The sequence below is a fragment of the Ogataea polymorpha genome (assembly GCF_001664045.1).
Source record: "Ogataea polymorpha strain NCYC 495 leu1.1 chromosome Unknown OGAPOscaffold_1, whole genome shotgun sequence".
Taxonomy (NCBI): domain Eukaryota; kingdom Fungi; phylum Ascomycota; class Pichiomycetes; order Pichiales; family Pichiaceae; genus Ogataea; species Ogataea polymorpha.
Genome location: NW_017264698.1, coordinates 1,367,096 through 1,390,362, shown reverse-complemented (window position 1 = coordinate 1,390,362; position 23,267 = coordinate 1,367,096). Strand labels below are relative to the sequence as shown.

Sequence of the window (23,267 nt, the reverse complement as noted above, 5' to 3'; positions counted from 1 at the left end):
AAAAATAATTTGATAATCCTCCATGTCGTACAGTATAACTGCCATAGCTACCAAGGTGCTTCCTGGAAATATACAGCAGCTTGTGGAGGAAGCTGTAAATGGACTTTCAGTGGAGATTGTGGAGAGCACTATTTTGGCTGCCAACAAAGCTGTTGATTTTTCATTCGAGTGCGATAAATTTGACGAGGTGAAAAACAAGCTCAAGTTGGTGAAGATCCCAGATGTGGATCTGGAAGTACTCGAGAACAGCCCTGCTCGGAAGAAGACGAAGCTTGTTGTGTTTGACATGGACTCGACTCTGATCTACCAAGAGGTGATCGAGCTCATTGCAGCTCAGGCAGGAGTGGAAGACGAGGTTGCCAGAATCACAAACCTGGCGATGAATGGAGAAATCGACTTCAAAGAATCGCTCAGGAGACGGGTTGCATTGCTGAAAGGAATACCTTCTGCAGATCTTTGGGGAAAGCTTAAGCCCCAGCTGAAAATCACCAAGGGAGCCAGGGAGCTCTGTGCTACCTTGAAGAAAAACGGCTGCATACTGGCAGTCTGTTCTGGAGGCTTTCTGCCATTGGCCGAGTTCATAAAGGAGGAGCTTCATCTAGACTATGCCTTTGCTAATCTGCTCAAAACAGAGGATGTGGACGGCAAAGAGGTTCTCAGTGGAGAACCAGAAGGTGAGATTGTGGATGGCTACAAAAAGAGAGCTGTTTTAGAGATGCTTGCTGAAAAACATCAAATCGATAGGGCATACACTGTCGCTATCGGTGATGGCGCCAACGACTTGCTGATGATGGCCAGTGCAGGACTCGGTATAGCCTGGAACGCGAAGCCAAAAGTGCAACTAGAGGCAGACTGTCGACTTAACACAGGCTCCTTGAGAGACGTCCTGTACATTTTCGGATATAGAGACGAAGATATATAGTAGAGTAGATTATAATTTTATCACGGCTTTGGCAACACCCATGATGCCATTAAATATCAGAGCCTGCTCGCCGTCTTTTATGCTGTTTCTCATGATCACCCCTTCGCTTATGATACCCTTATCCAGCAGATATCTCCTTGTAACGCCACAGAGACACCCTGAAGACAGTGGAGGCGTGGTCCACCTGGTATTGATTTCGCCTGTTAAAGGATTTTTGTCGTTGCGGAGCACAGCTATATTGCAGATCGATGTCTCTGTGATCTGGTCTGCATGGTTGAATAGCAACACATCAGCATTTTCTGCACCGGGAGGGATTTTGCGCTTGCGGGCTTCCGTGTAATGATGGCGATACGTGGACTTGAAAGAGGTAAATGGTGAAATTAACGTAGGCTCAGAGTCCAGATATAATGTCCAGGTCGGAAAACAATTGATATCCAGATTCAGCGAGGTGGCTATTGGAATGGCCTGTATCTCGATCTGACCATCTTTGTGCAGAAGATACCGCATTTTGTGAGCCTGATACACATCTTTATCGTAAAGTGCTTGGGAGAGCTGTGCTCCCAGCAACGACGAGGTGAGCTTTTGAACTGGAAGCTCAAAAAACTCTGCCGTCTCGTTTAGCCTGTCGACATGGTAGTCCAGGAACAAGAAGAACGACTTGTCGAGCGGAGAGCACACCAGAGCTTCCGGTAAGCTTAAGCCTCCAGAGTAGAGCACAGGGTCGTACCTAATGGTGGAGAGCACTTCAAACTGCACTTTCTCATAGTCAAACGGATCGTTCAAGTGCTTCTGAATCACCTCGTTCGCAATAGTCTCTAGGTCGCCCATCGTTTCTTCGTTGTTTGTGCACCAAGAATACTACACTTCGAAACACGGCTGTGCAACTAATTTTTCAAGTTCTTCACAGCCAAAAAGCTCGCTTACCGAAATTCCTGTACTGTTGGGGCCCTCTGTTGATTTGCCAATGTCGTCAGGAAAACCGGCTCTCAAGCCAAAACCAAAAATTCCTCCTCCTGTGAAGGCCAAGAAACCGCAGCTCTCAGCAACGGCTTTGCTTGACTCGAAGTCCGAACTGAACGCGTCATCACCGCTGAAAAATAATCTCACAAAGACAGTGTCGCCAACCTCGGAAATCCCAGCGTCTGCGCAGCCTCCAAAACCGCTGCGCTCAACAAGCGAGCTGTATACTGCTACTGTGTCCAAGTTTCCACCGCCACCTGTCCATGTTCACCGCAATAAGTTGGAGGCCTCGGTTACAGTCGATAGATCGTCTCCGGCCGCTTCGAGCCCTGAGCAAAAACCCGCGTCTCCCGTTTCTTCCCCAAGCCCTGTTTCCTCTGACGAGGAGGACGCTCCACCGCTTCCATCGCGTCCCTCGCGTACGGAATCCGTGTCTTCGGTGGAAGAGGAAGATGCTCCTCCACTTCCTCGACGGCCTACACCTTCAACCAACTCTGCTGTGGTGGACGAACTCAAGTCCAAACTTCCACCACCAAGGCCTCAAGTGCTCCAGAAACATTTGGAGACCAGTATTTCTGAGAAACCAAAACCCCCAAGGCCTGCCAAACCGTCTATCAATCTTAAGCCAACCACAGACTCGTTTTCCAGAAACCTGTCTTCCAATTTGGAGAATCTGAACCTTTCCAGCTCCAAATCGTCGCCCAATCCTCCAACTCCACCCAAATCTCGTTCCTCTGCTCTGTCATCGGGGACATCGACTCCACCGTCCCCTCCTAAACCTCGCACAAAGCCATCTGCTCCTCCGCCACGATCTGTGCCAAGACTGAATTGGAAGGCCCCTGATCTCAACTTGGAATTGTCAACAGGGTGGTTTGCCAAAGAAGACTTTGAAAACCATTTACCCTTGGACCTGAAAGGCTTGGACTACGCTACGTCGTTTGGCTACAATTCGAAAGAATTCTTCAGAGTCGTCGTGTTCCGCTACAGAGACTTGTCCACTATCAAACTCAGATTCACATGGCCAAAGTCAGGAGACCCCGGTTCTTCAGCCGAACACGAAATGAGGTTTGTGCCTCCGCCACAGGCTACAAAAGCACAGCTCGAAGAAGGAGCCTCGTTGTATGGGGATCACGTGGCCGGATGGACAGAAGCTCACAAAGGCAAGAAGGTGGGAGACGGAGAGTGCTGGACTCTTGCACACGATGCTTTGCAACGCGGCTGTGGCAAACACGCGTTCGTATCTTCGGGCCTCGTTCATGGTGCCCTTCTGTCCACCATCACGGGGAAAGCCGGCGGACCTGAGATTCGCAAGGAAACAGTCACCGATACGATCAAAAGAGGCGACATTTTGCAGTTTAGCACCTGCAGCTTCCGGTACCCAAACAAGGCACTGTTTTACGGTTCACCAGACCACACCGCTATTGTCAGTCACGTGACGGGCTCCACGGAGCTACCTAGGCTGCGGGTGCTGCACCAGAACGTGAATGGCGAGAAAATAGTGATTGAGGAGTCCATCGATCTGGAAGCGCTTGTCGAAGGCACTATCAAGGTGTATAGACCGATCAGCGCCAGCTGGATCTCTGAGCTATCTCCCATGTGGTGATGCGGCTCGGTGGCTAAAATATTTACTCTTTAGTATAAACCAAAATATAAACAATTATATAATTAATGTCTTACAAGCTTTCTCAACTCGCACCCCTGCCTGAGCTGAAACACGTGCACATTGGAAAGACGATTGGGCACGGAGGTTTTGGTGTTGTCAAGTCTGCTGTATTCGAGAAAAATGGGGTATCTAAAGTTATAGCCGTGAAGTTTGTTCACCTTGATATGGCTCGCCAACAGAATGTCACCACGGACATGCTTGCGCGGGAGGCCTTCATTCAGAGGGAATGTAGGCATCCGAACGTGATCCAGCTGATAGATTTTGGCGCCGATACCAATTGGGTCTGGTTTGCCATGGAATTAGGAAGCAACGGTGAGTTGTTTGACAAGATCGAGCCTGATCTGGGAGTTGACGAGGATGTCGCTCAATTTTATTTCAAACAGCTCATAAATGCAGTTTCTTTTATTCATTCCAAAGGTGTTGCACACCGGGATATCAAGCCAGAAAACCTAGTTATCGATAAGAGCGGAAACCTGAAGCTGACGGACTTTGGCCTTGCCAGTGTGTTTAAAAAGAAAAACGGTTCCAAAAGAATGTGCACCACAGCATGCGGCTCACCTCCTTACCTTGCTCCGGAGGTGGTCTCTCAAAAATATGATCCCGAGCCCTCGGACGTGTGGTCCTGCTGCATAGTTCTGTTTGTGCTCCTCACAGGGCAGATAGCGTGGGAGATGCCACACGAGGAAGACACAGACTTCCGCTACTACATGGAGAAGAAGGGAGAAGTGTTGATTTCTCCATGGAACAAGATCCCTCTAGGTGCACTTTCCCTGCTGCGGAAGGTGCTAGTCTTGGAGCCGTTTCGTCGACTACGCATCGAAGAGATTAAGCAGCATCCTTGGGTGGCCAAGAAAAACAAGTTTGCGGACCAAAATGATATGTGCAAAGACCCAATGCGTCTCACCACGAGCCTGCTGGTGAACCTTTACATCAACCTTTCGGACGCAGAGTTCAACAAGATCAGCCAGATGTCCACCCAGATCAGCAAGCCGGCAGCAGGAACGCAACCGCCAAAATACGTGATGGACGATACGCAGCCGGCAGAGATCTACAAGGAAAACTTCCATCCGGTTGGGGGTTTCTCTGCTTCGCAGGAGGTCTACACTGAGCACTCGAAACGTCGCAAGCTGAAGGAAGACCTCGACGATGACGCTCTTATATTTGCCACAATCTCCAAAGACCCAGCATCTTTGCAATTCCTAAACTCCGACTCGTTGGTCAACAGAGAGCAGCTGATCAACGCCAAGATGAGCCATCTGCGAATAGAGCAGCAAAAATGTCCGGCTCTCTTCGCGGAGAGTCTCACAAGATTTTTCAGTACCGTAGCCCTGGACCAGCTGCTGATCACAATCCTGGAAGCGGTGAGCAAGCTTGGACTTTGCAGTCACTTGGGTGAAAATGACAGCGAGCTCTATGTGGAGAATCTACGCAGGAACGACCTTCTCAGTGGAGTGATCACCATCCCTATCAATGGCAGAGACTCCAGCAAAGCACCCATAGTGGGAAACATCAAGGTGAGCCGAATGGCCGACAATCTGGACGTGCGAAAGGTCGATTTTCTGAAAATCAAGGCAGATCCGCTGGAATGGAGAAGAGTTTTCAAACGAGTCACGATTCTTTGCCGTGACGTTGTGTATGTTGAAAAATAGGGAAATATTATTTATTTAAATAGTTTAATGCATGTGCCGGACATAGAATCAGGGCCAGATACTTTTGAAATTCTTCTCACCACAGACAACCATGTTGGATATCTTGAGACGGACCCAATCAGAGGAAATGACTCGTGGAGAACCTTCTCTGAGATCATGAGCATAGCGAAATCCCGGGACGTCGATATGGTTATCCAGGCAGGCGATTTATTTCACGTCAACAAGCCTAGCAAGAAATCTTACTACCATGTGATCCGGACTCTTCGTGAATTCTGCTGGATTGACAGGCCTCGTGAATATAAGCTCGTATCTGATCCATCGGTCGTGATGTCCACGCGACATTTTAATTACCCATGTGAGTATGATCCCAACGTGAATGTTGGAATGCCGGTGTATGCTATTTCTGGTAATCACGACGATGCGACAGGAGACGATCTTCTCTCGCCGCTGGATCTACTTTCTGTTGGTGGCTTACTAAATCATTTTGGACGGATCACGAATAACGACGAGATCAAAGTTAGCCCGTTGCTTTTCCAAAAGGGCAGTACTAATTTTGCATTATATGGCCTTCAAAGCATCCGTGAAGAGCGTCTAAAGCGGACTTTGGCCTCGGGCAAAGTCGAGTTCTTGCAGCCCGAAGATCACGAAAATTGGTTCAGTTTAATGTGCGTCCACCAGAACCATGTGCCCAGACCGGGAACGCGCGTTCTCGAAGAGGCGCATCTTCCTCGTTTTTTAGACTTCGTTTTTTGGGGTCATGAGCACGAGTGTATTCCTAGACCGTTGCATAATGCTGCTATGGGCTTCGACGTTCTTCAGGGCGGCTCGTCGGTTGCAACTTCGCTGAGCGAGGGTGAAGTTCCTGACAAACACGTCTATTTGCTCAAAATCAAGGGCAAGGACTATAGTCTCGAGCCCATAAGACTCAAGTCTGTGCGGCCTTTCGCGATGAAAGACATAACATTGAGCGAGACAGGCATCTCTGCAACGTCCGGAAATAAAGATGAAGTGATTAACTTGCTTATAGACGAGGTGGAAGGGCTTATCGAAGCCGCAACTAGCAAGTGGAAAGAAGTCAATCAAGGTTTGCTAGAAGCTCTTGTTGACGTCGAAATACCCCTTCCCTTGATTAGGCTACGGGTTGAGTACAGCGGGGGCTATGAGGTGGAGAATCCTCGTAGGTTTTCCAACAGGTTTGTCGGCAAGGTTGCAAATATCAACGACATTGTCATTTTTTACAGGAAAAAGACCGTTGGAAACAAGCAGGCAAACCGATTGCTCCAGAAACAGCAAAGCGAGGATCATGAGCTAGAAATACGCGAAGGCACTCTCAACATCGGTGAATTTGTTCAGCGACAACTGAGCGAAGACGATCTGTTGCTGCTGAAAAAAACGGACATGTCGAACGTGATTGAAGAGGCCATGAGGAAGGACGACAAACACCTAATTAAGAAATTTGTGGATGACGAGCTGGGCAATGATCTCGAGCTTCTGATGAAGCTCCGAGTTGACGAGACGAATAGTGTTGAAGGCAAATCCTTGAACGAACTGAAAAAAGGTTTCCGGAACATCGTAAAGGAGCTACGTGCCAAGGCCAAATATAGCGAGAGATCTACAGAACGCGAGGAAATGCCTCGTGTCAGCTCGGATCTATTTGTGGAGTCGGATGAGGAGCCATCAACACGTGGCAGACGTAAGAAGAAGCAAGATCCTGTGCCGGATCTCTCACAATTCATGCATCCTAGTGAGCCAATGGTGATTGATTCAGACATTTCTGATGATGGCCTGATCGAAATCGAGGAGCCCAAGAGGACTACCCGCAAAAAGACAACAAAGCCGCGTAAAACCGCATCCAAACCGACCAGTCTGTTCGGTGCTGTAGGCCGCTAGGAAAATAAGATTTCTGTGTAGGGATGTGGAATTGCATCTATTTTAGCGCATCCTGAAAGTAATAGAAAAATAACGACACGGTCGATATATTTCACTTGAAATGGGGTTTCTAAAAGGAATTCAGGGGTTCTTTCACTCTATCACCACAAATGACCATTACGCTTCCTATGACGCGTCGGAATCGGCCAATCTCGGGGCAGCTCCGGGACATGAGTCGTCGCAATCCATCTCGATGCTGGACAACACTTCATCGACATCGCTAGCCCAGAATAGCAGATCAGCCCGAAACTCCACCACCAGTAGGCCAGTTCAGTACCGTCCTGGAATGCGTTCACAGCTAAACGGTAACGATATCCAGATGCAGGACTATATTGAAGGCCAACCGCCATTACCCTCGGTTGCTTCTGTGTGGGACAGGTTGGACAAGTGGATGGAGAGGGAATTCCCGGAATTAGGAGATGATATGGAGAATGGAGCGACTGTTAATGATCTGAACGCTTTTGAAAAAGACTTGAACATTTCTCTACCCTTTGACGTGAGAGAGTCGTATCAAATTCACGACGGTCAGCTCACTCTAGGGAAAAAGCGTGGCCTTATTTATGGATACCCTTTGCTTGACCTGGAAAGCATTGCTGCAGAGGTCAACATTTGGAGGAAAGTCGGCGATAGATTACAAAGAACTACAGAGTATTTTACCAGTGAGCAAATCTTGCTCGAATCCCAAAACAAGTCGGATGGCAGCAGCCATTTCCAGCAGCAGAAGGCCAAGCATTTTCATTTCCTAGACTCCCAGAAGTCAGTTCCAAAGGGGGCCGTGCAAGAGGTGTATTACCACAATCAATGGATTCCGTTAGTGAAAGACAATGAGGGGAACAATATTGCCCTGGATCTTGCTCCAGGACCAAGAGGCAGATGGGGACAGATCATTCTTTTTGGCCGGGATTTCGACACCAAGTTCGTTGTCGCCTCGTGCTTTACCGAGTTTCTGCTCAATCTCGCCGACGATCTCGAGGATGGAAAGTTTTATATCGACGAGATGGACGAAGATCTGGTGTACACCGAAAACGGAAAGACGTACTCGTACTTTGACGTGCTGAAATATCGCTCATTGGCTTTGGCAAAGAGCATGGTGGGATCGCGACTGCCTGTTGGAAAGAGCGGGTCTAGTGTTTCGTTGGTGGCTTCGCCACGGATTTCCCAGACCAATCTGTCGAAACAGTATGCTCCACCTCTTAATGACAGCTTTGTTGTTGAGGACGAGGACCCGGTGATTCCAGCAGAAGACGTTATCAAGCCCCAGACACAGCCTGATCTCCTGGCGGACGACCTCAAAGAGGTTGACTTGGCCCAGCAGGGGGAAAAGACCGAAACAGTGAAAGAGACAGCAACTAAGTCTGAACTCACTCAAGAACCAAACCAGACCGAGACTCGGCCTGAAGTCTCTGAACCAACAACTGTGCCAGAATCCGCTACCGAGTCAATTGACCATGTCGATGCCCAGCCGGAAGCTCGCAATGTCGAGACCGAGCCTGCTGCTCCAGAAAATCAGACTGAGGAAAACAAGGCCTCTGAAAACGGTTCCACCGAACCAGATGCCGAGGATTCCAGGTCAGAGACAGAGGACACCGAAAAGGACGCTACAGAGGACGCTACGAATGCCCCTGTTCCAGCTGCTGGGCCCTCGGCTAACAAGTCAAAGTCTCGTAAGAAGAAGGGTAAGAAAGTTAAGAAATAATAATACATCCATTACATAATATTGAGATTCGCGTGGAGTTTAATAAAATTTCAAGCTGATAAGCTGTGTACATGTCGCAATCCAACATCTATAAAGATCTTCCTCCGCTTCCGCGCCAACTGGAAAAGGAGAATCTCTCGAGCAGGTCTTCGTCAGCAGATAATGGTATTCGCCGACCGGCGCTGACGCTGCCCGTACGTCCTGTTACAAGTGCGCAAGTATCAGCTTCAAGCGTCGACACCGTGGACTCCAGCGGCGGTTCGAGCTTCGGCCGGCGTCCGCCACCACTGTTCAACCATGTCCCACTTCCAGAATCGTCGCGTGTGGTTCAACAGCAGGAGTCGACGCCCTTTGTTTCTTCGCTCAACATTCCAAACAAACCGCCTACACCGTTTTTGGAAAGCAAGTCATTGAAACGAAAGAACGTGATGAAACTGACTCTAGCCACCTCACAGGTGTCTGTGGGCTCTCATCCAAACAGTTCCGGCATGGCGAATGTCAATTCGTCAGCTTCCTCCCTTGAGCAGTCGGGCTTCAAAGACCCAGACAAAAAGGCGTCCACGGACGAATTGATTGCCAATATACAAACACTCGAGCTTGGTTTGGAGTATCAGCTGTCCATCAAGGCAGAGGAGCTTGTTATGCTTAAAAAACTGGGCTCTGGAAACTCGGGAACGGTTTCCAAAGTGCTACACTTACCAACACAGAAAACCATGGCTCGGAAGACCATCCACATCGATGCCAAAGAGGTGATACAGTCGCAAATCATCCGCGAGCTCCGTATAATGCACGAGTGTGACTCGCCTTTTATCATTGGGTTCTATGGAGCCTTCCTACACGAGGGAGACGTGGTAATTTGTATGGAATATGTTGACTGCGGCTCATTGGACAAAATCTTCAAGCTCACCGGGCCTTTCCCGGACTTCATGCTCAAACACGTCGCCTACTCCGTCCTGAGCGGCCTGGTCTATCTTTATGACAACCACAGGATTATACATCGTGATGTGAAGCCTTCGAACGTGCTGTTGGACTCAAAGGGAAACATAAAGCTGTGTGATTTTGGCGTGAGCAGAGAGCTGATTAATTCGATGGCCGACACATTTGTTGGTACCTCTACCTACATGTCGCCAGAGCGCATCCAAGGAGGCGTTTACAACATCAAGGGAGACGTGTGGTCTCTGGGTCTGATGTTATACGAGCTGGCCTCTGGAAAGTTTGCTTTTGGAGGTATGCCTGGCGGAGCAGCCCCTGGGGTTTCAGGCCTGAAAGGGGATCCCCAGATAAAAACCCCGGATTCTATTCTGGATCTGTTACAGCGCATTGTCAACGAAAGACCGCCCTCGCTCAAAGAGAGTGATGGCTACACTCCTGAACTCTGTGAGTTTGTTGAACTGTGTTTGAAAAAGGAGAAGGAGAGGCCTGATCCGCATGTGCTGCTCAAACACAAGTTTTTAGCCGACTTCACCGAGGCAGATAGCTTGAAAGTGTCTGCCAAGTACCGTTCTGACATAAAGAAGTGGGCTAAGAATGTCAGACGCGTCCAAAAAGGCAAACCTACCAAGTAGTCATGGACTAATGTATATATTAGATTGAATGCAGTGTATTCACCATGTCTGGACGCCTCCGTTGCGTAAATGCAAACGCAACACTTCTGCCACTAAATACAGACTGCCACAGATCACGATGGGCTTCTGGGTATTTTGGGCGGCTGATAATGCCGCTTCCAGGTTTGGTTGGATGGTGGAGTCAACAGTGAGCCGTGCTTTATTGAATAGTTCCTCCGGAGAATAACTTTCGATCCAGGGCATTCCGTCCACTGGTTCCGAAAACCGCGTAAAGATTACCGTATCCTGGGGTTTGATGAGAGGCTGAAGCAGCCCGGAGACGTCTTTCCCGGACGTCATTGCTATAACAAAAGTGACTCCCGTTGACCGAGAAGAGCCCAAGTATTTTGAAAGCTGTTCCGCTGCTTCACTATTATGAGCTCCATCAAGCAAAACTGGGACTTCGTCTGACCGGAGTTTGAGATTAAGTTTTTGCAATCGGCCCGGCCAGCTTGTGTTTCTGATGCCAAGCTCTACGGCATCTTTTCCAATTGGCAAGGACCTGGAAATCACATTCAATATCCCAAGGGCAACAGAAAGGTTCATCTGTTGGTACTCGCCCTGGAGGTTCGTACGGAAGTCTCCCAGACATGCTCCCAAACGTTCAAATTTTTGGGCCGGAGAATCACTCACGGGCAAATATTCTGAGCCCTTTTTCCTTGCCAGATGCTCTATTGTGCGCAAAACAGAGCCTTTATTGGATCCATCAACGACACATGGGACGCCTTCTTTAATTATCCCTGCTTTTTCGTACGCTATCTTCTCAAGTGTGCTTCCCAGCAAATGCTCGTGATCCAGTCCTATCTTTGTTATAGCCGTGCACAGTGTGTTTGCTGCTGCTAGTACGTTGGTGGCATCCAGCCGTCCCCCGAGGCCGGTTTCTAGAACTGCCACCCGCACTCGTTTTGCATTGAACATGTGCAAGGCTGTGCAGGTGAGCACCTCGAACTCGGTGCAATTGATGTTATCTCGATGGTCTACTTCACGAACATGTTCCTCTGCAGCAGCGAAATCTCTCTGTGGTACTGCCTTATCGTTTATTTGCACAGAATCCCATTTATATAGCAGATGTGGTGAGTTCAGACGGCCGTTGCGGATTCCTTGTGCGGTGAGCACATGAGACACATACGAGCTTACTGACCCCTTCCCATTTGTGCCTGCGATGTGAACAACTTTGAATGTTGGGCTAAAATCAAGTTTCGAAAGTAGTGTCTTTACCCTGTTGAGCTGTAAATCAATTCCCATAGAAAAAGAATATCTCAAATATTTATTTGTTTTTCGCTGGCCACTTTTGTCATCATGTCTGTGTCACGGCTGGAATCGAGACTCCGGAAACTATTCAATGTTCCTCGCAAAGGTGAAACATTTGAATTCAGAGAAGGACTTGTTTCGCAGTATGCAGATGAGCGTAAGGATACAATTCAAAGAGTGATCGCTGCAATGACTGTGGGCAAAGACGTGTCATCGTTGTTCCCGGATATTCTCAAGAATATCGCCACGCATGATTTAGAGCAGAAGAAACTGGTGTATCTGTATTTGATGAACTACGCAAAAACGAACCCAGAACTTTGTATCTTGGCCGTCAACACTTTTGTCCAAGATACCGAGGATCCAAATCCTCTGGTTAGAGCGCTTGCGATTCGGACCATGGGTTGCATTCGGGTGGACAAAATGGTTGATTACATGGAAATCCCTCTAAAACGGACTCTCAAGGATGACAATCCGTACGTTCGTAAAACAGCGGCCATCTGTGTGGCGAAGCTTTTTGACCTCAATTCTCGCATGTGCATTGAGCAAGGGTTTTTGGACGAGCTGATGAGTCTGCTGGACGACTCTAACCAGATGGTGGTTGCTAATTCGATTTCAGCCCTGATAGAGATTTCCAAGGCAACAAACTCCAACATTCTCAAGATTGACTCAAAGATCCTTAAGAAATTGCTCATTACGCTGAATGAGTGCACAGAATGGGGTCGTATCGCAATTCTTACGGCACTTGCGGACTATGCTGCCGAAGAAGTTGGCGAGGTGCAGCACATTATCGACCGTGTCTCACCGCAGCTTCAGCACGAAAATCCGGCTGTTGTGCTCAGTGCTGTGAAGGTTATCATCAAGCAATTGGACAAGGTAGATGAGGAGCAAAAGAACTCGCTGCTGAAACGGCTTTCTTCGCCCCTGGTTTCGTTGCTATCCACTCCTCCGGAACTTCAATATGTTGCTCTCAGAAATATTCGTATCATTTTGGAGAAATATCCCGTGGTTTTGGCGAGAGAGCTCCGTGTATTCTTTATCAAGTACAACGATCCATTATACCTCAAACTGGAGAAAATTGACATTATGGTGAGATTGGCAGACGACTCGAATGGGCTGCTGCTTTTGGCAGAACTCCGTGAATACGCTATGGAAATTGAAACTGAGGTGGTAGACAAGTCTGTTATGGCTCTTGGTCAGCTGGCTATCAAAATCCCGAAAATATCAAAAAAGGCAATTGACGTGCTATATGAGCTCTTCATTTCACGTTCTGACTACGTCATTGATCAACTAGTCGTGGTCCTACAAAATATATTGAGAAGGTACAGCAACGAGTACCTCACAACCGTCATTACTATTATTGGAGATCTCGAGTTGGACTCTTTGAAATCGAGTGACGCACTGGCATCTTACGTGTGGATTGTCGGGCAGTACGCTTCTGAAATCCCACATCTAGAAGACCGTCTTACGTCTCTGATGGCGCAATTCCAAGACATGGACCCAGCCGTGCAATCAGCATTTTTGACCACAATTGTGAAAATCAATCTCACGAAGCCTACGCCAGTCACACAGAGCCTGCTGCAGCAGGCGCTCAATCAGGCCACCAAGGAGATAGAAAACCCAGACGTTAGGGATAAGGCTTACATTTACTGGAGAATTTTATCTACAGACAATTCGGAGCTGCAGAAGAAAATTATTCTAAGCAAGCTTCCTGTGCTTGAGTCTACAATAGACCATTTCCCACCTCTCCTTCTCAATGAGCTTGTCAACGAGATCTCCAATTTAGGCTCAGTTTATCATAAACCTGCGTCAAGCTTTATCAAATCAGTCGACGGTGAACTGATTAACACTCAACTCCAGACCAAGAAATTCGAGGAACTGCAGCAAATGGCCAAGTCTGAGATTGTTAATAATACTGTCAAAGCTGAAAATCTGCTGGACTTTGATGATGATTATGACGCTGTTCAAAATGCGAACGGACAATCTGATACGAGCACTCCGGTCACTGGAAACATTTTGGATGAATTGAACGATTTGTTCACCAATTTGTCTACGCAGCCACCACCACCGCAGCCGTCTGGCTCGTCCGTGTTCAAGGACCTGATCCAAGAGCCAGAATCTCATCAGCAATCCCAGCAATCTAATCGACATCAAGAGACCACGAATGCTGATCTTCTAGATTTATTTTAGGTACATATAGAGCTTTTGGATATTATCGATCTTAATTTGGTACATAGTGCATCACTCTTCTTGCTCTTCCGCTTCATCGATCTGAGCAAACGTCTCATGTTGTAGCTCTTCCATTTCAAACTGCTCCGCGATCACTTCCTCTTCCTCCTCCTCTTCTTCTTGTTCAACTTCCATATGTTCATCTTCTACCGCTTCCTGTGCAACAGGGAAACACCTTTGCACAAGTTCCAGCATGCTATTACATTGCTCGTCACTAAATCTCTGGTCGCATTCCTCAATCACAGAGAATAGGGAGACGATCGTTCGTGGCAGTCTGTTCAAGATCTCAAGTTTTTCTATTTTCATCAGACTGTACTGATTCAAACCAGTCATAAACTCCACCACATTCTGTTTGGAATAATCATTTGACTGCCCTGTTCGAACCAAAAATCCTGAAAGCTCTCTTGTAATGATTTCTAGATCTATTAAATGGTTTCCTCTCTTTCTGCGTTGTTTCTTATTGGTATCCTCACCCAACGTGAAGTTCCAGTTGTTTTCTTTTTGTATATCTACAAGATGGTTGTATACCTCAAAGTTTGATAAAAGTTTCTCTCGTGCAACTTCCACCTAGCTGTTAGTATTCACTGACTCGAAACCTACCTTCATATCATTATATATTTTTTTTTATTTTTTTTTCTTTGATATTTAGGTATATGGTAGTACTAATCAGCCTGGTCCCAATTTCCCGGTTTTGGTTGCTGAGGCATGGCAGGACCTCCGGCCCGCTTAGCAACAATGATCTGGTCCACACTCAAAACGGTGCACACAGCCTCAGTAGCCAAGTTTATAGCGTTCCTCTTGCAGATGAGAGAATCATAGATTTTGTGCTCTTTAACATCCAAAAGAGACTCTCCCGAAGATTCTGCCTCAATATCGATTCCGTACTTCAACGAGTTGGCATCATTTTCATCGTGGGAAGCGTATAATCTTGGCAGAACTTCAGAAGCATCAATACCAGACGTCTCACACAGGATACGTGGCAGAAACTCAAAGGCCTCAGCAAACTTCTTAATACCAAGCTGCATCAATCCTGGAGTCTTCTCTCCGTAAGAAGTGATTCGTTTCACCAACTCTGCCTCGACAGACCCTGCTCCTGGAAGTAATCTAGGATCCTTCAAGACCGCCTTGACAACAGCAACGCCGTCATCAATGGCCCTTTCGACATCTTCCAAGTTGTTTTTCGTAGCACCTCTAACGACGATCGACGCCGTGAGAGAAGATTCTTTATCCTGGCGGAAAATGGTGACTCTATCACCACCAATCTCTTTGGTTTCCACCACGTCCACTGTTCCCATCTCCTCCGGCATTGGAGCACCTAGTCTTGCCAAAGGAGTTCCACCGCAAACTCTGGCAATTCTTCTCAGATCAAACTTGGACGGCACTTTGAGTACCAGAATGCCGTACCTGTCCAAATAGTGAAGTGCGAGCTCTCCCACTCCAGCACCGGCAACAACGACACGGACTCCTGTATTGTAGATCTCCTTGACTAGTTGATCCAGCTGGTTTTCCTCACCTTTGCTGAAGCCGAGCATCTCGTCGGCGTTGTGCAACAGCACGGTTCCCTTGGTCTCTGTTGTCGATATGTCTATTGGGCACGTAAAAATAGCCACTTTAGATGGCTTGCTGATCTTCTTCACCTGAGACTCTGGTTCCCTTGGGAAAACCATCCCTTTCAGGACAAAAGAACTGTTCAGGGAAGCTCCCATGATTTTGACCACTCGAATCGAGTCCACGTTGAAAAGTTTTGGATTATTTTTTGGAATCACGTTAATTATTGCGTCTGCAACGAGATCGCTGATCTTCTTTTCATTGCCGTACTGCTTCGACGCGATCACGGGCTGGATGATCTTCAGCAATTCATCCTTTGAGTTCAAGTCAGAGATTTGGTCAATCACCAAGTTTTCCAGCTCTTTCAAGGCAAACTTGTTGGCAAGATTGTATCCTTGAATGATTTCCGTTGGTGTCAAGCCCAAAACCACAAGTTTTTCTGCCAGGTGTAACAACTCGCCCGCCAACACCAACACGTAGTTCGTGTTGTCACCCATCTCTTCCTCTTGTTGCTCAGAAGACATGATCATCACTTTGACTGCTGGATGCACCACTTCGAGCTCTCTGATCATGGTGGCAGCATCGTTGGTGATCGAAACCTTCTCGAGTCTGTTCACGATGATTTTGTTCTTGCCACAAGGTCCAATCGACGTGGAAATCATATTGCTGAGCTCTCTGCAGGCCTGAATGTTTCTGTTTATAGCACCGTCCGTGCTAGCATGTGTCTGATATCCCTGTTTGAAGAGGCCAGCGTTAGGCTGGCTGGGCATTCTTAGCGACATGACGAAGAAATGGAAAAAAAAACAAGAAAAAGTCTCAAGGAAAAAGTTCATTATTATGTCCGGCAAGTCATTTAAAGATCGACTAATTGAGGCCGGATCGACGCGAGCGAGCGAGGGTAACTCGATCATGGCCGATAATTACGATCCATTGCTGGATATCCATGAGTTGTTTCCCACACCAGCAAGTCTGGCTCAGCTGGACACCTTGCTAGCATATATCAATGTGTACAAATTGCAAATTGATTCAGACATCCAAACACGTCAATCGCAATACCATGAAGCGATGTTGAACGCCAGCGAGGGGAAGGACGCTTTAGGTGCTGTAGATGAGGAATTGGAAAGCTTGATTGCAGACGTCAAGGATACGAAAATTTCGGCAGAAGCCACCGGAAGCACCATCAACAGAATGACCGCGAGTATCAAGTCATTGGACAACGCAAAGAAAAACCTGACTCTTACGATGACCATAATGAAACGACTACAGATGCTGGTGACCGCATACGAAAACCTAGAATCTTTTTTGAGCGATACGACAAACCCTGTGAAGGACTATCTGCAAATCAAACAGCTTTTCAGCGTGGTAGTGGAGCTGATGAACCACTTCCAGTCTTACAAGAGCATTGACGAGATCAACACGCTTAACAAGAAAATCGGCTCACTGAAAAATAGGATTATAGACGAGATCTTTGCTGATTTTGAGCGCGAAATAATGGAAGAGCTACATAATCCTCAACTGGCGAGTGCCTGTGAGCTACTAGAGCTATTGGGCCGTCCATATCGCGACAAACTGACTACATGGTACACTATCACAACGCTCAAAGAACTTACTAATATCTTCAAAGCCACAGAGGAAGCAGGCTCATTGGATAATCTCAAAAGAAGATTCATGTTTTTCAGACAGATCCTCACCAATTTCGAAAAATACCACGCGAATGTCTTCCCAGAAAGCTGGAAAATGTCTCAGGAGCTGACCAGTCACTTCTGTAAAATCACACGCAAGGATTTGAGTGAGGCGACTGCGAAAGAAACTCGTCTCACTGGTAGCAAGGTGGATGTGAACTTGCTTTTAAACGCGCTTGGAGAAACGCTTGACTTTGAGGCTTTCATCAGCAAGAAATTCAAACAAAGCTTTGAAGGGTCCATTTCCGACGTATTCGAGCCTTACCTGAATATCTGGATAGAACACCAGAGAACTGTGATCAACAACAAGTTCATGGAATTTATGAACCCAGAGTCAATGCTTAAAAAATCGGGAGTGGAGACTGGAGGTACGAATGTCAACGTGTTAGAGTCTGCTGCGGATCTGTTCAGACTTTATAGACAGATTCTTGCACAGCTTTCTAAGCTCTCTCAGGGCGAATCGTTAGTGAAGCTTTCTACCGTGTTCTCTGAGTATTTGCTGAAATACCGTCAGACTGTTTTGGAGCCGCTTGTTCCTGACTCTAAGCGGTTATCGTCGGGATCGGAAACTGAACAGGCTGAAGGCACGGCGATCATTTGTCTGGTATTAAACACTGCAGACTATTGTTCGATCACGGTGTCGCAGTTGGAAGAGAAACTTGCAGTCTTAGTAAATCCACCAACGCTTGCTCAGAAAATGGATTTCGAGAAAGCAAGAAACAGTTACCTCAACTTAATCAACAATTGTATTAATCTGCTGTTCGTCAAGATGGAAAACGATCTTCACCATTCCTGGCGTGAGATGCTGAACTATAATTGGAAGATCATTTCTGAAGTATCTGGAGAATCGCGGTATATGGGTTCTGTAAAGCGGGTGATCAGAGAAAACTGTTCTCTAATATTTCCCAACTTCAACAGAGTCTTGTATATTCGCAACTACCTGGATAAATTAGTGGAGCTAGTTCTGAGCGAGTTATGGCTGAACATTGTGAAATTGCGACCAATTACAGAAATCATGGCTGAACAGTTTGTGTTTGATCTCCAGTCACTGAAATCCTTTCTGCTTGACCTACCTAGCTTATCTCCAGAGCCAGTCAAGATCACATCTTCAAACAGCTTTTCGAAGAACATCGGCTCCAAAGTATCCAACATCAATACCCTCCTGAAGATTCTAATGGTTTCGACATCGCCCATGAGCGACTTTATGTCCAGCTACTTCACAATTGTGGCCGACTCAAATTTCAACAATTTTGTCAAGGTTCTAAAGTTGAAAGGCCTGTTGACCAACGACGCAACGTATGAAAAGGACAAACACAGATATCTGGACCAATTTAAGAACGAGCTTCGTCACTTCGAGACAACAGAAGAAACGTTGCCCGAAAGCAACAGCTTCCTCGAGGGGTTGAAGCTTGAAGATGCTCCTGAGGGAGTAGTCTCGTCTCCAAATATGGCCCTGACTGGATTTTTCAACAGCCCGAACTCGAACTTCAAAATTGATAAACAGTCACTTCTAAACACTCGCGATCATTTCGAGAAAAACATTGCCAAGACGTTCAACATCAACGACAACAAAATAGACATTGGTGAGAACCTGAAAAGTTTTGGCAAGTTCTTCAAGAAGAACTGAAATCAGCCTACAGTATAGTGCTTGTAACATGCTCTTATAAATACTCAATGTTTTCCGCCAGTTCTCTGCTTTCTGAGCTCATCTCTTTGAGCCTCGACTTCTGGGTCGAACACAATAAACTCGTCCAAAGCGCAACCTCCAGGCACCATTGGCAAGACAGACACCTTCTTCTCAACGATGACCTCCATCAGGATCGGACCATCGTTGTATTCAATCATCTTCTTCACGCCGTCAACCATCTCAGACTGGTCCTCAACTCTAAACGACTTCACGCCCATAGCTTCACCAAGTTTCACAAAATCTGGATTACTCTGGTGCGTGTGGGCGTATCTGTAGTCGTAGAACAACGATTGCCATTGGGTCACCATTCCCTGCTCCTCGTTATTGAGAACGACGATCTTGACCGGCGCGTTGGCCTGCACTGCTGAAGAAAGCTCGGTAAGAGTCATATTAAACGAGGCATCTCCATCGATGTCGATGACCAAAGCGTCTGGCTTAGCGATTTGAGCACCGATAGCAGCAGGCAATCCAAATCCCATAGTTCCCAAACCACCGGAGGTGATAAAAGAACGAGGCTTTCTCCAGGTGAAATGTTGAGCGGCCCACATCTGGTGCTGTCCAACACCGGTGGTGACGACGATGTCACGGCCGGTGGCATTGGCTTGTTTCGAGATCTCTCTCATGAGAGTCTGTGGCTTGATTTTGGAGCCTGGGGTCTCCATCTGGTAGGCATATGGGTACTTCTCTTTCCATGCTCTGATCTGATCAAACCACTCCGGACGAGAGGCCACTGGATGCACCAACTGATTAAATAGCTCAAGGTTCTCGGTCACATCGCCCTCGATGGCCTCTGTGGCCTCGACAACCTTGTTGATGTTCTTTGGAGAGATTTCGAAATGGATGATACCGCCACGGTTTTCTTGGGCAGCCAGTCTGGCCTCTGGTGCGAATTTGGCCACGTTTCCGGTGACTCTGTCGTCGAACCTTGCTCCCAGAGCGATGATCAGGTCGGCATTCTGCATAGCGCTGTTTGCCACGGCGGATCCGTGCATTCCAAGCATGTCGAGAGATTTTTCATCCTCCTGGTCAAATGCTCCCAGGGCTTGGATAGTGGTGGTGACTGGGATCTGGGCCTTGTCTGCAAGCTCCTTGAGTCTCTTTGGGCCATTCTCCGAGTTGAGAATGCCGGCACCGACGTAAAGAATAGGTTTTTTGGCCTTGTTAACCAGAGCGGCAGCGCGCTGAATACATTGGGTGGTGAACTCGGTAGCAGCAGCATGTGTGATCTTGTTCAGTGTGTTGGAAGGAAGGGTCGAACTGACTGGAATGGCTTCCTTCAAAATGGCTGCCGTCACGTCTTTTGGAAGGTCCACGAGCACAGGGCCAGGACGACCGCTGGTGGCGATCTCGAACGCCTCATTGATACGTCTTGGCAGCTCCGCAACGTTCTTCACCATAACGTTCCATTTGGTGCAGGATCTCGAGATACCGACAACGTCGGCCTCCTGGAAAGCGTCGGTTCCAATAGCGGAGGTGGGCACCTGGCCAGTAAACACCACCATCGGCACACCGTCTGCTAGAGCGTCTGCCATAGGGGTGATGACATTGGTGGCACCGGGACCAGAGGTCACCAAGACAACACCAGGCTTCCCCACGGCTCTGGCGTAACCCTCGGCCATATGTCCTGCACCTTGTTCGTGGCGTGGAAGAACAAAGTTGAACTTATCAGAGTTGTAGATGGCATCGTACACTGGCAAAATGGCACCTCCTGGATACCCGAAAATGGTGTCGACGTTGTGTCTCTGCATCATTTCGTGGAATATCTGACCACCTGTGAGCCCAATAAAGGAGCTGTCCATCTGAGGAGCAGAGGAGAGGGGCGAAGGGCCTTTTCGATCAGAGGTATTGAAAGAAGGAGCAGGAGTAGGCCGTGAATCCACAAACACGGACGCAGACGAGGACTTGCATCGCACAGCACGGACTGTACGGGCTCCTCTGAGCGCAACCATGCGCATCGCGGGTGTGTTTTTGCAGGAAGTTCTTAACATGTCTGAGAGAAGCTTTGTAAATTCGTGCTCAAATATTTAACTCTTTCCCCGGGTTAGTCATTTTGAAAAAATTTTTTGTCTGCATCGGGCCGGTAGCGGTGTGTGGCGGTGCGCTCTAATCAGTTTGACATTTTTGCGCATTTCGTGTGGCCGTGCAGTTTTCCTGCAATTATGCTCGATTCTCTTCTGTTCCGCAGTCACCAATCTGTGCGAATCGGTGAGGTCAATCGCTTCATTGTCAGATACCGCCCTGAGGGCAAGGACCGGCCCCCCGCGCTCTTTGCCAAAATCAAGAATGTTGAGATGCTTCCCTTGCGTGCCGCCTACCTCACAGGTCCCTATATTTTGTATTGCGATATTAGAGCACAAGAATATTCTCACCAACGCCAGTGTTTCATCACGGCAGACCAGCCTGTTTACGACCCCAACTTGTCTGCCGGACAGAGTCTAACCGCCGAATTGTCGCTGCATACCATCAAGGACGAATACGTTTGGATTATAGATGTTATTAGCCAGATGATCTTCAGCACGAGTTCTGAAGTCCATTTCGAGCTCATGATTGGTCTTGACCGCGATACGCTACACAGACACAACTTTGGAGACACGTTTGGCAAGTTTTCGCCGCAACTGGAGGTCGAACACATCACCACAGAACAGTTATGGAATAAAAACACATCCGAGCCCAATGTGCACCTGGTGGTACTCACACATGGTCTCCACTCAAACGTCTCCGCAGACATGTTCTACTTGAAGGAACAGATTGAGCAAGAGGCCGAGAAAACGGGAGAAAAGGTTATCATCAGAGGCTACACGCGCAACGTGTGCAAAACCGAACGGGGTGTCAAGTATTTGGGAAGACGACTAGCCGAGTATTTGGTCCACGAGGTTGCGCCATCGGCAGACATTGCCAGGATCTCATTTATTGGGCACTCGTTGGGCGGCCTTGTTCAGACATTTGCCATAGCTTACATCGACCACAATTATCCGGAGTTTTTCCAAAAGATACAGCCGGAGAATTTCATTGCGCTCGCGTCCCCGTTTCTTGGCATCTCTAACGAAAATCCGGCATATGTGAAAATGGCACTAAGTTTTGGCATCGTGGGGAAAACAGGCCAGGACCTGGGACTGCAAGGTTTAAACCCTCTTTTGATGTTACTTCCTTCCGAATCCACACGGAGTATTCTTCGTCGCTTCAAGCGTCGTACGCTCTACGCAAACGCAATCCATGATGGAATTGTACCGCTGCGAACCTCTGCTCTGCTTTATCTGGATTGGAAAGGTTTATCCAAAGTGTACGAAACGCAATCTGGATCTGGGTCCAGCAAAGATTATAACACAGGAAACTCAGAAGTTGGAGAAATTCCAGACAATGTTGAGCAGCAGGATCGCGACGTGATGAGCTCCGTAAAAGCTAAGCTGCTGTCACCAATTCAGACGCTGATTTCGCTTTGCGCACCCAGTTCGCAACATCAGCAAAAAGCTAAACGGTACCAGCGGTATCAGACTAGCGACTCTTCAGTGCCGAACGATTCGGTCCACGATGATCTGGAGCAGTTTTATCCACTCCCTAAGTCCTCAGTGATTGAGAGCATTAAGAAAGTGCTGCTTCCCCCTTTGCCTCCACTTAAATACCTCACTGACCCCAATTCGCGTCCAAACGTTATAATACATGACAAAGTGTATACTCCAGACGTCATTCCGTGCACTCCTCTACGGAGTACAAGCGTGTTGCAGACTCTAGATCCTTTGAAGCGCCAGCGAGTGATAGAAGAGAAGATTGCAAGAAGATGGCACAACGGCATGACCTGGCGTAAGGTGCTGGTGAATCTGGAACCAGACGCTCATAACAATATTGTCGTCCGCAGACGTTTTGCGAATGCATATGGTTGGCAAGTGATTGACCATCTGGTGGAAAACCATTTTTCCTCGGCTTGCGTTGCTGGGGAGGATCTTTACAAATATAAATGGGACCCCAGCCCTCAAGTGGACGACGATCAAGAGGGTGAGGACGAAAAGCTAGACAACATACTGACTAAGCAGCACGATCGTGCTGCTAAAGAATACTCGAAGCCTACTTTGAACATGAAAAATGTTTCCGGAATCATATCGAGGGAGCGATCCAAGATTCTGCAGGACGACAGTGCTACCGATCTGCTGGAGTCACGGGACTGGATCAACGACGCAGACTCTATCATATATGATGGGCCTACAGGAATGATCAATGCAGTGAGCGAGAGTGTAAATGGCAAGATGGAGTCTTTCAAAACTTATTTCCACGGTGAAAACACAGTGGGGACAGACCAGATTGTCAATGTATCTGGTCCTTATTTATGACGCATTGATGGATAGGTTATATAATGAATGGGCTGTTTTATATTACAGAAGCATCTAAGACAAATCGGAGGCAACTTCGGCAGCCAATATTTGCGTGATGCAATATGGGCTGATAAATAAAAACCTTG

At 47.6% G+C, this 23,267-nt stretch overlaps 14 protein-coding genes across 14 annotated transcripts; 9 read left to right on the top strand and 5 right to left on the bottom strand.

Moving 5' to 3' along the window:
- Positions 1-40: 40 nt before the first annotated feature.
- OGAPODRAFT_15453 (uncharacterized protein) lies at positions 41-967 on the top strand. The gene has a single exon (XM_018353742.1). The coding sequence runs from the start codon at positions 287-289 to the stop codon at positions 920-922; it is 636 nt and encodes a 211-aa protein (XP_018213527.1). The 5' UTR covers positions 41-286; the 3' UTR covers positions 923-967.
- Positions 932-1,750, bottom strand: OGAPODRAFT_92301 (uncharacterized protein; the record flags this gene model as incomplete). Its single annotated transcript, XM_018357135.1, has 1 exon — positions 932-1,750. One exon carries the CDS (start codon positions 1,748-1,750, stop codon positions 932-934), a length of 819 nt encoding a protein of 272 aa, XP_018213526.1.
- Positions 1,751-1,874: 124 nt separating this feature from the next.
- Positions 1,875-3,525, top strand: OGAPODRAFT_15452 (uncharacterized protein). Its single transcript, XM_018353741.1, has one exon. It carries the CDS (start codon positions 1,887-1,889, stop codon positions 3,483-3,485), a length of 1,599 nt encoding a protein of 532 aa, XP_018213525.1. The 5' UTR covers positions 1,875-1,886; the 3' UTR covers positions 3,486-3,525.
- A 25-nt stretch (positions 3,526-3,550) lies between these two features.
- OGAPODRAFT_97339 (uncharacterized protein) lies at positions 3,551-5,194 on the top strand (the record flags this gene model as incomplete). The annotated part of the gene is made up of 1 exon (XM_018357943.1): positions 3,551-5,194. The coding sequence occupies one exon, from the start codon at positions 3,551-3,553 to the stop codon at positions 5,192-5,194; it is 1,644 nt and encodes a 547-aa protein (XP_018213524.1).
- Positions 5,195-5,248: 54 nt separating this feature from the next.
- Positions 5,249-6,688, top strand: OGAPODRAFT_44372 (uncharacterized protein; the record flags this gene model as incomplete). Its single annotated transcript, XM_018355467.1, has 1 exon — positions 5,249-6,688. A coding segment is annotated over one exon (1,440 nt), but the record flags the coding sequence as incomplete, so codon positions are not given.
- A 484-nt stretch (positions 6,689-7,172) lies between these two features.
- OGAPODRAFT_15451 (uncharacterized protein) lies at positions 7,173-8,844 on the top strand. Its single transcript, XM_018353740.1, has one exon. It carries the CDS (start codon positions 7,185-7,187, stop codon positions 8,817-8,819), a length of 1,635 nt encoding a protein of 544 aa, XP_018213522.1. The 5' UTR covers positions 7,173-7,184; the 3' UTR covers positions 8,820-8,844.
- A 71-nt stretch (positions 8,845-8,915) lies between these two features.
- Positions 8,916-11,668, bottom strand: OGAPODRAFT_97329 (uncharacterized protein; the record flags this gene model as incomplete). Its single annotated transcript, XM_018357942.1, has 1 exon — positions 8,916-11,668. The coding sequence occupies one exon, from the start codon at positions 11,666-11,668 to the stop codon at positions 10,424-10,426; it is 1,245 nt and encodes a 414-aa protein (XP_018213520.1). The 3' UTR covers positions 8,916-10,423.
- On the top strand, positions 9,308-10,384 carry OGAPODRAFT_44772 (uncharacterized protein; the record flags this gene model as incomplete). Its single annotated transcript, XM_018355483.1, has 1 exon — positions 9,308-10,384. The coding sequence occupies one exon, from the start codon at positions 9,308-9,310 to the stop codon at positions 10,382-10,384; it is 1,077 nt and encodes a 358-aa protein (XP_018213521.1).
- Positions 11,669-11,702: 34 nt separating the features above from the next.
- Positions 11,703-14,467, top strand: OGAPODRAFT_15450 (uncharacterized protein). The gene has a single exon (XM_018353739.1). The coding sequence runs from the start codon at positions 11,723-11,725 to the stop codon at positions 13,859-13,861; it is 2,139 nt and encodes a 712-aa protein (XP_018213519.1). The 5' UTR covers positions 11,703-11,722; the 3' UTR covers positions 13,862-14,467.
- OGAPODRAFT_74974 (uncharacterized protein) lies at positions 11,704-14,515 on the bottom strand. The gene is made up of 2 exons (XM_018355954.1): positions 14,501-14,515; positions 11,704-14,467 (listed from the first exon to the last, which is right to left on the bottom strand). The coding sequence occupies exons 1-2, from the start codon at positions 14,504-14,506 to the stop codon at positions 13,913-13,915; spliced, it is 561 nt and encodes a 186-aa protein (XP_018213518.1). The 5' UTR covers positions 14,507-14,515; the 3' UTR covers positions 11,704-13,912.
- Positions 14,516-14,536: 21 nt separating this feature from the next.
- OGAPODRAFT_15449 (uncharacterized protein) lies at positions 14,537-16,225 on the bottom strand. Its single transcript, XM_018353738.1, has one exon. The coding sequence runs from the start codon at positions 16,216-16,218 to the stop codon at positions 14,563-14,565; it is 1,656 nt and encodes a 551-aa protein (XP_018213517.1). The 5' UTR covers positions 16,219-16,225; the 3' UTR covers positions 14,537-14,562.
- A 60-nt stretch (positions 16,226-16,285) lies between these two features.
- Positions 16,286-18,757, top strand: OGAPODRAFT_92293 (uncharacterized protein; the record flags this gene model as incomplete). The annotated part of the gene is made up of 1 exon (XM_018357134.1): positions 16,286-18,757. The coding sequence occupies one exon, from the start codon at positions 16,286-16,288 to the stop codon at positions 18,755-18,757; it is 2,472 nt and encodes an 823-aa protein (XP_018213516.1).
- A 21-nt stretch (positions 18,758-18,778) lies between these two features.
- On the bottom strand, positions 18,779-20,788 carry OGAPODRAFT_15448 (uncharacterized protein). The gene has a single exon (XM_018353737.1). It carries the CDS (start codon positions 20,770-20,772, stop codon positions 18,802-18,804), a length of 1,971 nt encoding a protein of 656 aa, XP_018213515.1. The 5' UTR covers positions 20,773-20,788; the 3' UTR covers positions 18,779-18,801.
- Positions 20,789-21,057: 269 nt separating this feature from the next.
- On the top strand, positions 21,058-23,200 carry OGAPODRAFT_15447 (uncharacterized protein). Its single transcript, XM_018353736.1, has one exon. It carries the CDS (start codon positions 21,109-21,111, stop codon positions 23,137-23,139), a length of 2,031 nt encoding a protein of 676 aa, XP_018213514.1. The 5' UTR covers positions 21,058-21,108; the 3' UTR covers positions 23,140-23,200.
- The last annotated feature ends 67 nt before the right edge of the window (positions 23,201-23,267 follow it).

Excerpts from the sequence above, each read along its gene's own strand:
- OGAPODRAFT_15452 (XM_018353741.1), top strand. The coding sequence starts at position 1,887 with ATGTCGTCAGGAAAACCGGCTCTCAAGCCAAAACCAAAAATTCCTCCT.
- OGAPODRAFT_15449 (XM_018353738.1), bottom strand. The coding sequence starts at position 16,218 with ATGCCCAGCCAGCCTAACGCTGGCCTCTTCAAACAGGGATATCAGACA.
- OGAPODRAFT_15450 (XM_018353739.1), top strand. The coding sequence starts at position 11,723 with ATGTCTGTGTCACGGCTGGAATCGAGACTCCGGAAACTATTCAATGTT.
- OGAPODRAFT_15448 (XM_018353737.1), bottom strand. The coding sequence starts at position 20,772 with ATGCGCATGGTTGCGCTCAGAGGAGCCCGTACAGTCCGTGCTGTGCGA.
- OGAPODRAFT_15453 (XM_018353742.1), top strand. The coding sequence starts at position 287 with ATGGACTCGACTCTGATCTACCAAGAGGTGATCGAGCTCATTGCAGCT.
- OGAPODRAFT_15447 (XM_018353736.1), top strand. The coding sequence starts at position 21,109 with ATGCTTCCCTTGCGTGCCGCCTACCTCACAGGTCCCTATATTTTGTAT.
- OGAPODRAFT_15451 (XM_018353740.1), top strand. The coding sequence starts at position 7,185 with ATGGGGTTTCTAAAAGGAATTCAGGGGTTCTTTCACTCTATCACCACA.